We start from the raw sequence: 12643 nt of genomic DNA on the forward strand, positions 1-12643 counted from the left end.
TTAAATCTGCTGTCATTACATGTCGCCTTGAGGCTACCATGAAGGATTCTCCTCTCCATCTCTCCCCTTGCTCAAGGTGTGGTGATCCTCAGGTTAAACCACCAACAGTTGTCTCTGTCAAACGAGAAAGCAGTTCTAAGGTCTGGTAAGACTATGGCGACCTTTTAGCCATAGAGGTATAAAGCATGGAAACAGGCCCTTCAGCCCAACTCATCCATGCAGACCAGGTATCCTAAACTGAATTAGTGTCTTTTTACTTTAAAAGATTAAACCTTGATCCTACTGCCGTCGCAAATGACCATGTCTTTTCCGATCTGTTGTTTCGCTTCAAAATTCTTAAAACGTATTTTGGCCTCAAAAATCTTTTTTAGAACTCTTATGTTTCAATCCCTGCATTAAGGTTTCTGCAATGCAGCAGTACCTAACAGATCTTATCAAAATCATAAATGACGTTCTACATGATTGCAACAAAGGTACGATTTCCCTTCTCATCCTGTTTGCAGCCTTTTACATGATCAATCACACACCATCCTGCTCTAATGTCAACCAGCTGGGGTTGGGGTCTTGTGGCACAGTGACAGTGTCCATACCTTTGATCCTGGAGGCCTGGGTTTGAGACCCATCTGCTCTAGAGGTGTGTAACAACATATTTGCCCAGATTGATTAGAAAATAACTGTTACTGCTTCTACCTGGGTACACTCTTGTCTAACTGTAGCCAGAGAGTCACTAGCAATGACTTCTGCTCAGTTAGCTCTGCCACCCTCCACAACCCTCTGCTTGTCTCCCACTTAACTTGCATCAACGCTGTCATTATCAATGCTGGCATTGTTTTGATGACACCCAGTTCTACCTCATTACCAACTGTCTTGACTTTTCCACTCCAGTTAAATTGCCCATTTATCTACATCAACCCCCTGTACTAGATGAGCAGAAAGGTTCTCCAATCAAACACTGGGTAGACTGAAGCTTTTGTTTTTGGTCCCTGCTCCAACTGTTTCTTAACTACTACTTCTGATTTGCTGGCAACTGTCTGAGAATAAGCCAGCCTGTTTCTAATCTCACTGTCATATTCAATCCTGAGGCATACTTCTAATCTCATATTCATACGATCTCTAAAACTGCTTATCTCTAATTCTGTAACATTACATAAGTTTATCTTAGCTGATCTGTTTCTGAAACCCTTGTTCATATCTACTTACTTCTAGATTCAAGTCTTGCAATGCAGTCCATGCTAAACTCCCACACTTTGCCCTCTATAAACTTGAGTCAATCATTGTTTTATAATACTCCTGTGGACTAATTACATTGGATGCATTATTTGCACAAGTTGTTACTGTTTTTAAAATGGAGCAAGTATAGAAAAATAATACTTCCTTCGGCAGTAAGGCAAGAACCAGAGGTCATAGATTTCAAATAATTGGCCACAAAGCCAGCGAGTAAATAAGAATAATTTTTTTCAGGTTAAAATCTCAACATAGAATTTTTAAAAAATTCCACATTTGGACATAAAGAAGGAGCGATACAAAAAAAACCCTGCAGATACTGCAATCCAAAATAGACAGGCAGGAGGCTGGAAGAACACAGCAAGTCAAGCAGCATCAGGAGGCGAGACCTGAAGAAGGATTACACCTGAAACGTCGCCTTCTCCACCTCCTAATGCTGCCTGGCTTGTTGTGTTCTTCTAGTTTCCTGCCTGTCTACTAAAAAGAAGAGCGAGGCAGTGAATCACAAAAGTGTTACAGCACATGAGGAGACCATTCGGCCCCTCAGATCTGTACTTGCTCTTGAAATGAACATCAGTGCCTACTGCCAATTTTCTGCTTTCCTCCCACACGTCCTGAGCGGATTACCTGAAAATAGTTGCAGAATCCGCACTAATATGACGCGCCCATTGGTGTCCTTCCAAGGTGTAACACTTTGTGGGTGTAACACTGAGGAGGACTCTTCCAACACGCACGGTGTCCATCGACGTTGCCTCACCTTTTTCCAAATTGCCATGAGAACCTCGACCATGCCCCGCCATTTCCCGCCATGCTATTGCGAAACGTATGGACGTCGCCCGGCGTGATGACGCAAGCGCGCGCGGGTGGTGTGTGGCAGGCGCGAGAGAGCTCGAGCTGAGCAGCAGTTAACGATCGGGACCCGCGCAAAGGGAAGGGAAAAGGGGAAGACAGAGTGGAGTCTTGGGGTCACTTCAGCCAGCAGTATAAAGTAATCAGAAACCAGCCACTACTGTGTGCAGGGATCTCTCACTGACCAGGGTAGAGCTCAGCGACAGCGGGCAACTCTCTCCGGAAACATCCAGCCTGACAGGGATTTGCCTCTCGTCCCGTTTCCTCAGTCGGTTGCAGGATGCCTTTGGCACAGTTAGCTGGTCCTTGGCCCAAAGTGGACCTGGTTCACCTAGAGACCGAGGTAAATATTTCAACAAGGCATAACCAGACGAGAGAGGGGGGGATCAACTCTGCCGAGAGGGAAATGTCCATTCATCGGGGAAAGCTATGCTGTTAAATCAGCTCTTGCTGTTTGGGATAAAGTGAACTGACCTGAGAAGCTCAACTGCGAGTGATCTCTGCTTGGGGAAATTCCTCTGAAGTTGAAAGGTCTAAGGTGGGCTTCTCCGATCGCTCACACTTTCCAATCGAGGGCGGTGTAGTGTACTAAAATCATTGTCAAATATAGCAAAATTGCTGTTTGGGGCGCCGTTGAAATTTATCGAAACAGTATCTGCAGAGGATTGAGCCCGCAGGAGAACAATTCAGTTACCTTAGGCATTGCAAATGTTGGTTATATTGCCACATTGTGGTTACAGTTATGACTTTTTTGGGAAAAAAATATTCGTGCTTGGCAGTTGCGTGCTTTGTGTCACCGCGTCGTCTTTGTTCAGTGATTGTGTGTAGTGTCTACCGTCCGACTTTGGATTCTGCTAACTTCAAAAATATTAATTAATGCAATAATGAATATACCTCTTGAAAAGAAAGTCACCTTTATGAACATTTTTTGCCAGGACTGTTTTTATTTGCAAAATAGTGAAATGAATTGTGCCGCATATTGCAACAGCAGCTGGTGATGAAAGTGACTTCAAAAGGACTATGGCCAGAATGACATTCTGAATACTTTATTTAATACATATATGATCTTGCATCGCAGCTACCAAACGGATTCCTCTTCCATAATCTTTCCTTTCTAACCAAAATGATGATTTGCCAAATGCTTTGTGGAGTCAGAAGCCTTTCTAACGTAGATAGAAAACCTGAGATTGGGATAGTGGTGAAAAGTAATTGTAAATACAGTGGGCAGAAAGAGAAGGAGTGCGTCTACAGTGGAGCTGCTAGATAGTGCTCTAGAATAATTTTATTGCATCCCTCTGTAGTTGAGAAGCAGAACTTAGAAGATGAACAATGGGATACTGAAAGAAAGTAGAAAGAAATACACTGAAATTGAAACATTTCCTGAAATAGGAAATTGGATCTGGGGCTGTATTATAAAAGCTTGATGGATAAACTTGATGGATAAAACATTACAGTTCACTTATAAATCAGATTTGCGCAAACTTGTAGTAAAATTAAGGTTTTATGTTTGCTAATCTATTACTTCATTAACATTTTATTAGAAAAAAATCAAGTCTTAAAACTGGCAGAAACATTTGACAATTGAACATGTATATTAAGCAACATGCTACAGAAATTCGTGAAAACAACTGGTTGTTTAAGATACTTTAATGGGAATCAGTGGGAGAGAAAGTCATCTGCAATTCCATTGGAAATCTAATCCATTAAATTCTCTGGAATTTGTTGCAATAAATAGTTCTTGTTTTGGTATTGATTGATCACCTACTATTCTGGATGAGCTCTTGATTCAAGAGTATGAACTATCCAGTTGAAATGTTCAGGTACAAATGAAGATGCATAACTGCAAAACAAGTTCTGCCTGATAAGCCTTCAATTCTCCTCAAAAACACAATTTTTGAATTCAGAGTCCTTGCACTCTACCAACTCAATTCAAGACTGCTGCAGGCCATCATCATCAGCAGAGTTGTACTCGAACACAAGTACAGTCTTATAATTTGGCAAATCCTCCACTCTACCATTACTATTAAGCAAGGGGATCAACCCTGGTTCAATGAAGAGTACATGAGGACATGGAAGGAGCAGTGCCAGATGTACCTAAAAATGAAATGTCAACCTGGTGAAGCTACATAACGGGATTATTTGGAGTCAAAGTGCAAACAATAGAGTTAAGCAATTCCAACCGATGGATCAGATCTAATCTTTGCAATTCTGCCACATCCTGTCGTTAATGGCAGTGGGCAATTAAACACCTCAGTGGAGGGAGCTCCAGAAATATCCCCATCATCTGTGGAGGAGTGTAGCACATCAGTACAAAAGATAAGGCTGAAGCCTCTGCAACAGTCCTTAGTTAAAAGTGATCCATCTCAGCCTCCAGCAATTCAGTTTTATATCAAGAACTGTTGAAGGTATTGTACACTGCATAGGCCCTGACAAATATGCTAGCAATAGTGTTAAAGATATGTGCTGCACCAAGGCAGATGGTTCTCGGACAGCCACAACACTGGTATCTACCTGATAATGTGGAAAATTGCCCAGATCCATCTTGTCCACTCAAAGCCGGACCAATCCAATCAAACTAGTTATGTTCTCACAATTTTTCTGTTGTTTATCAGCAAAGTGATGTAAAAGATCATCAACAGTTTCTTCAAGTTGCACTTCTTTAGCTTTTAGATGCTTAGCTTGGGTTCCGCCAGGGCCACTCAGCTCTTGACTTCACAACAGCCTTGGTTCAACAAGGACAAAATAACTGAATTCCAGATGTGAAGTGAGTGAGTGCCATTGACATCAAGGTTGCATTTGACTAAATGCAGCATCAAGGACCCCCAGTAAAACTGATGTTAGTGTGAATCAGGGAGAATCTCTCCATTGGTTGGAGTCATACCTGAGGCAAAGGAAGATGATAACTTGATGGGCCGAATGGCTTTATTTCCACTCCTATGCCTCATGGTCCTGTAATGTCTTAGGCCAAACTGTCTTCAGCTGCTTCATCAATGACCTCTTTATCATAAGATCAGAAGTGAGAATCTTCTTTGGAGAATGCAGCAGTCCACGTTCAATAGCAGGAAGATCTGGATAAGATCCAGGTTTGAGCTGATAGTGGCAAGTGAAATTCACATTGAACAAATGCCAGGGAATGACTATACCGAGCAAGAGTGAGTTTAACTGTCAGCCCATGGCACTCAATATCATTTAAATCACTTAAACTCCCATGGAGGTTACCATTGTCCCGAAGTTGAATTGAAATATGCAAATAAATACAGTGACTACAAGACCAGGTTAGAAGTTAGGAATCTGCAGTGAGTAACCCACCTCCTGAATCCCCAAAACCAGACAAAAAGCACAAGTCAAGGGTCTGAATGGAATACTGCCAAGTTCTCGAATTAGTTCAGCTCCAGCACTGTAGAAGCTAGACATCATTCAGGACCCAGCAGCCCACTTAAACCACATCCACAAACATTCACCAATGCACCATGAAAGCAGTGTGCCCCATCTAACAGGTACCACTGTAGAAATTCATAAATGTTACATGGACAGAACCCTCCAAACCCATGGCTACAAACATACAGAAGAGCAAGGCAGCAGATACATGGGATAATTACCACCTGCAAGTTCTCCTCCAAGTCACTCTCAATCCTGACTTGGAAGTATATGTTGCTATTCCTTCACTCCTGCAACACTCCCATCCCCAATGTTAGTGTGGATCTACATATAGCAAATTAACTGCAGAAGTTTAAGAAGACCAATGGTTTCTCAATACTAACTCAGGAATGGACAATGCATGTTAGCTGAGCTGGTAATGCCCAAATCCCATAAACAAAAAAAACCAATCTCCTGTCCCTTTCTTAATTCATTGAATGTGTTGTAATTTCCCAAAACTGAAAGTTTCTTCTCCAGAACTCCAAGTTGAATCCACCCAGTAAAGCTTCCACCCCTGACATGGTAACAAAACTGCTCTTATCAAAGGTATCAGTAACATATTATGCAACCTGTTAAAAAAACTATCCTTTATTTTTCTTCTGTGAACTCCCTGCAGCCTTTCACATTGTTCATCACATGATCCTTGAATGTCACTGCACAACCATCGAGTTCAGTGGGACTTCTCACTCTTGGTTCATTCTTACCTATTTAGTTGTATATAGATTATCATTTACAACAGCTTTTCTTTTCACTAATGTGCAGTATCTTTCAATTTCCTCCCATTTGAAATCTATGTTCTGCCCTTTGGGCAATATTGTCCAAAAAATACAAATTAGTTTTATTTGATCATTAACAATATTCAGTTCACTACTATCTCCCTAAATTGTTAGATTGCTTGTCCAGATTCCAGAGCAAGTTGAGCAGGAATGTCCTCCAATTTAACAATGGGAGGACTAAAATCATTGGCTTTGGTCTTTGCCACAAACTCAATTTCCTAATTACTGGTTCCATTCCTCTTTCTGGTAAATATTTGAGATGAACATTTTGTGCACAACTTTGTTATCATAATTGACCACAAGATGAGTTGCCTACAATGCATCCGCACAATACTAATTCAGATTATTTCCACTATTACAAATTTTTTTTTGAATTCATTTGTGGAATTTGGGCACACTGACTGGACCAAAATATATTCCCTATCACTAGCTACCTCTGAGAAATTGGTGTGAGCTGCCTTTGTGAACTGCAGCAATCCATTTGGATTGTTACCACAATGCTGTTAGGGCAGGTGTTCCAAGATTTTGACCTAGCAACACTGAAGGAATGACAATATATTTTGACGTTAGAATGTTGATCTGTTTGATGTTGATTGAGGGATAGATATTAGCCAGAAACACTATAGGTCTTTTACATCCACCCAAACACACAGATGAGGCATTAGAATAATATCTGATCTGAAGGATAGCACATCTGACAATGCAAAAGTCCATTTCTCCTGCACTTGTGTCCATCTTGATTGTTCTATTCAAGTCCTGGCTCACAACCTGGACCTTGTGATTCAGAGGGAAGGAAACTGAAAACATAGTGTTACAGTATAACAGATTCTGCCTTAAGACTAGACATTAAGACACTAATCTGGAACTGGTGTGTTTAGAATGAGAGAGATTTGCAAATGAGGAGAATTTTTAAAATTGAGACTTGGTTTAGCTGTGAGCCATTGCAAGTCATGAAGGGACTTGGATATGACTGGCAGAGCTTGGGTTTAACTTTCTGCAGGTTGAAAGATGGAATGTTGGCTAAGATTGTATGGACATTAAAGTCAAGTCTAGAGATTATAAAGGAATAGATCAGGGTTTGAGCAACAAATGAACTAAAGCAGAATGATGTGCTTGGACGCCAAATGTGAGTTCAAATGTGTCACAAAAATTGTGAACATTATAGTTTAGTTTGTTTCCAGAAGATGGGCTGGAATGGGTGGCTAGGAATTTGAATTTATGGTGGGGACTGAAAGTTTCATTCTTCTTCAATGGTAAAAAGTTGCAGCATGTTGCTATGCAGAGGGACCTGGGTGTTCTTGTACATGAATCACAAGGTTGGTTTGCAGCTACAACAGGCAATTAGGAAGGAAAATGGAATTTTGTCCTTCATTGCTGAAGGGATTGAGTTTAAAAGCAGGGAGGTCATGTTGCAGCTGTATAAGGTTCTGGTGAGGCCACACCTGGAGTTTTGGTCTCCTTACTTGAGAAAGGATGTACTGACGCTGGAAGGGGCACAGAAGAGGTTTACTAGGTTGATTCCAGAGTTGAGGGGGGTTGGCTTATGAGGAGAGACTGAGTAGATTGGGATTATATTCATTGGAATTTAGGATAATGAAGGGGGAATCTTATAGAAACATATAAAATCATAAAGGGAATACAGAAGATAGACATAGACAGGATGTTTCCAACTGACATTTGAAACAAGAGGGCATCGCCTCAAAATTAGGGGGAACAGATTTAGAACTGAATTGAGAAGGAACTTCTTCACCTAGAGGGTTGTAAATCTATGGAATTCCCCACCCAGTGAAGTAGTTGACACTAGTTCAGTCAATGTTTTTAAAAGTCAGATAGATCTTTTTGAACAATGAAGGAATTAACGGTTACGATGAGAGGCCAGGTATGTGGAGCTGAGGCCATGAAAAGATCAGCCATGATCTTATTGAATGACGGAGCAGCTCAAAGGGCCAGATTGCCAACTCCTGCTCCTAGTTATGTTTCTATGTTCTTATTTAGTTGGAGTTTCTGGTATCTTTTGAGACTGATAGCTTTTCAAACAAAGAAATCTCCACAACTCCAACAGGACAAAAACCAATGGGCAAGATTTCATTTTCTTTAAACCTTTAATTTAACAAATCAACTAAAATTAACATAATTGAAACATTATTTATTTAAAATAAAAAATCAAATTTCACTTTAAATAGTCGATACATCAAAAATACAGTTAACATCAACCACTTATATCATATCCTGCACAAATGCAGCCCCTCATTCAATCCTAGTCTTTCCAATTTGATCACTTGAACATAGGAATTTTCACTGCTCCTTCATGATTTTGATTCTTGAGTGATAACTCTATCTAAGGTTCCAGGATAGAATTAAGACCAGTCAGATTTCTACAAACCCCTTTTTATTTGGATTACGACCGTTCTGGTGGCATAGCTTTCCAGAATGCCTTTAAAACTGACCAACTGATACACTAATTCAGTCTGGTCCTCTGAGACAAGTACCCAACTCTTTAGCACGTGTAAATAATTCAATCCACTTTTAGAATTCAACTCCTTTCAGCTCAGTTGCATGTTGCTTCACCAAGTGTGGAGATGGATTTTCTTCTTGTTACCAAACAGAGGATGACATAGAGAACTTTGCTTGCTTCACTTTATACAAATATCTGTGCTCTGAACTGCCCGCTCAAGATCAGTTGCAACAGCTTTCATCTCCATAGAAAGGTCAGCATTAACTCCTCAGATCCACTTTAACTGGGAATCAAATCACTCCTCTTTCTAGAAATATATATTTTCATACTCTCTTCCCTTAGAACATATTTATAATTGACTTGTTCAGAGATCTTATTACATACCTCTGTAGCAGTTGTGACTTGAACCCGGGCCTCCTGACTCAGAGTTTAGGGACATTACCACTGTACCACGAGAGCTCTTTCAATTAGCATATACTTGCAATAATGGGAGAATTCATAAACTGGTGGGAATCTGAGGGATCCTGATGCAATCTTTTCTGACTGGTATCGTTTTCAGTCCTGTAAAGCAAGATGATTTTAAGAAATGTGATGTAAAGGTGTTTGATTTATTTAAATTTTAATATTTATTTTTAAGTTTTGATTTAGGCTAGTAGATGTGGGTCTTAGTTTGGTTGTTTTGAGGGTTAATGATCAACTTGCAAGTTAACCCACTTAATTCTGTTTTTCTCTCCATAGATGCTGCCAGACCTGCTGAGTTTCTCCAACATTTTATATTTTTATTACATATTTCCAGTAATTGTGTTAGTTTACTAAAATGAAACAGAGTGAGCTTTTGATGTATAATGGGATTTTGTTTCATTCATAGATAAATTCATAGATACATTAAGCTTTCAAATTTGGAAGGTCAGAAATTGTATATTTTCTGATTAGAGGAAATACCCATAGTTTTAGAAAAGCTTTGGGTTTCAGTTTGACAGTTTTTCAGAAGTCTTGATTGACGCTGAATGTGTAAAACAATTGCTCTTGAGAAAGGGAAATAGTTTAGAACTATTGAGACATAGGCCACCTTTTTTTATATTCATTTACTGGATGAGGGAGTAGCTGTCTAGGCCAGCATTATTTATTGTCCGTCCAGAAGGCAGTTAGGTGTCTGTGGGTCTGGAGTCACATATAGACTAGATCATGTGAGGATGGTAGTTTCCTTCCATCAAGGACATTATTGAACCAGATGGGTTTTTCTGACAATCAACAATGGTCATCATCAGACCCTTAATTCCAGATTTTTATTTATCCCAATTTTGCACGGTAGAATTTGAATCTGGGTTTCCCAGAACATTCCCTGGGTGTCTGGATTAACAAGGCAGCAATTAAACCACTAGACCATCACCTCGCCTCAACTCAATGTAAACAGTTTAGTTTACAAGTTCGAGAACATATGCTTGGTTAAAATTCTGAAGGGCCGATATAGAGAAAGTCTAAATTCCGTTATGTGAAAACTCAAGGACTAAGCTATTCAATTCTAATTTCCAGTATAAGAGTTTTAAAAATTGAGCAAACCTATGATGCCCTTAGAGAGGTAATTATTTTGCAGAAATTCAAACATTCACTGCTTGAAGTAGTGCAAGTAGTGCAAACTCATGTGGAAGAGTGGAGAGTTAAAATGGCAAGGTTAGCAGCTGAAGTGGCTGATGATTATGAGCTGGTCCATAAAACACAGTTTGGTTTCCAGAATCAATTTCAGTTCATGAGGGATAGAAATTAGGGCAAAGAGAAATCCTCAGTTGGAAAGGGAATGTATATCCCCCACTCAACTACGACCATCAAGCTAAGGGATCAACCCTGATTCAATGGAGAGTGCAGGAGGGCATGCCAGGAGCAGCACCAGGCTTACCTAAAATGAGCTGTGAACCTGGTGAAGCTACCAACCTGGATTACTTGGTTGCCAAACAATATAAGCAGCAAGTGACAGACAGAGCTAAGTTATATGGCAACTCATAGATCAGATCTAAGCTCTGCAGTCCTACCACACCCATTCATAAATGGTAGTGGACAACTAAATAACTCACCGGAGGAAGAGACTCCACAAACATCCTCATCTCAATGGGGATGGAAGAACCCAAAACATCAATGCAAGAGATATGGCTGAAGCATTTACAGTTGAGCGTGTGGTACTGGAAAAACAGAGCAGGTCAGGCAGCATCTGAGGACAGGAGAATCAATGTTTCGGGCATAAGCCCTTAATTGGGAATGAGAGATAAATGGGACGGGGGTGGGCTGGGGGGTACAGTTGCTGAGAATGCTATAGGTAAGTGAAGTTGGGAGGGAAGGTGATAGTTAGGAGAGGAAGGACACCCACTCTACCTTCAGACCCCCGGCACACAAGCCTCATTCCTGATGAAGGACTTATGCCCGAAACATTGATTCTCTTGCTCCTCGGATGCTGCCTGACCTGCTGTGCTTTTCCAGCACCACACTCAACTCTGATCTCAACGTCTGCAGTCCTCACTCTCTCCTCCCTGAAGCATGTACAGCAATCTTACTGTTGTGAGATCTTAGAATTTAGAGGATTACAAAGATAAGGATTAAGGATGGGACTAGCTGGGTATTATTTTTGGGAGCCAGTATAGACCCGATGGGTCAGTGGCCTCCTTCTGTACTGTAAGATTCTATGCTTCTAAGTGCCAGGTGGACGATCAGCTCTCCCTCTTGCAACGGTCCCCAGCATCACAGATGCCAGTCTTCAATCACCATGACTCCCTCCACACAATATCAAGAAATGGTTGGAGGTACTCGATACTGCACATGGCAGCTTACAACATTCCAGCAATTGTACTGAAGACTTGTGCTCCTGAACTTGCAGCTCCCCTAGCCAAACTGTTCCAGTACAATTACAACACTGGTGTCAAACCCCCAACACTTAATCATCAAGAAAGGTGGAAGGTGTTATCAGCAGTGCTGTTAAGCCACACATGCTCAGTAATAGCCTGCTCACTGATGCCCAGTTTGAATTCAGCCATGGCTACTCAGCTTTGACCTCGTTACAGCCTTAGTTCAAATATGTATAAAAATGCTGAATCCCAGAGGTGAAGTCAGAGTGATAACTCAACATCAAGACTGTGTTCAATCAAAAGTGACCCTAGCAAAACTGGCATCAGTGGGAATCAGGGGCAAACTCTCCACTGGTAGAGTCATATTTGGCACAAAGGAAGATGATTGTGGTTGGAGGTCAATCATCTCACCTGCAGGACATCTCAGCATGAGTTCTTTAGGGTAGTGTCCTGGGACTAACCATTTTCAGCTGTTTCATCAGTGTTTTTTCCTCCATCACAAGGTCATAAGGGGGATGTTCATCGATGATTATACATTATTCAGCACCATTCACTCCCCTCAGATACTGAAGTAGTCCATGCTCAAATGCAACAACCCTGGACAATATCCAGGCTTGGGCTCACACAAATGCCAAGTAATGACCATCTCCAATAAGAGAAAACCTAATTACATTCAGTCATATAGCATCACTGAATCCTCTGGTATGAATATCCTTTGGGTTACCATTGACCAGAAACTCAACTGGACTCACCATGTCAAAGCAGGTTAGAGGCGAGGAATAGTCCAGTGAATAGCTTACCTCCTGACTTCCCAAAAAGTCTGCCCACCATCCACAAGGCACAAGTCAATAATGTTTTGGAAGACTCCCCACTTGCCTACATGAATGGAGCTGTAACAACACTCAAGAAGTTTGACACCATCAAGGAAAAATTAGCCCGCTTGATTGGTGCCACATTCACAAGCTTCCATTCTCTCCACGACCAATGCTCTGTAACAACAGTGAGTACTATCTATAAGATGTACTACAGAAAGTCACCAAGATCCTTAGCATCTAATAAACCCATGACCACTTCCATCTAAAAGGGCAACA

At 41.0% G+C, this 12643-nt stretch overlaps 1 protein-coding gene across 4 annotated transcripts in view; it reads left to right on the forward strand.

Annotated features, from left to right (window-relative positions):
* Positions 1-2090: 2090 nt before the first annotated feature.
* rps6ka1 (ribosomal protein S6 kinase a, polypeptide 1) overlaps positions 2091-12643 on the forward strand; it is a 209648-nt gene continuing 199095 nt past the window's right edge. For all 4 annotated transcript variants that reach the window (XM_072548211.1, XM_072548212.1, XM_072548213.1 and 1 more), the window contains exon 1: positions 2091-2416. In XM_072548211.1, coding sequence (XP_072404312.1) covers positions 2354-2416 — 63 coding nt within the window. In that variant the 5' untranslated portion in view covers positions 2091-2353. The remainder of the gene's footprint in view (positions 2417-12643) is intronic.

Source organism: Chiloscyllium punctatum, chromosome 27 (genome assembly GCF_047496795.1).
Source record: "Chiloscyllium punctatum isolate Juve2018m chromosome 27, sChiPun1.3, whole genome shotgun sequence".
Classification (NCBI taxonomy): domain Eukaryota; kingdom Metazoa; phylum Chordata; class Chondrichthyes; order Orectolobiformes; family Hemiscylliidae; genus Chiloscyllium; species Chiloscyllium punctatum.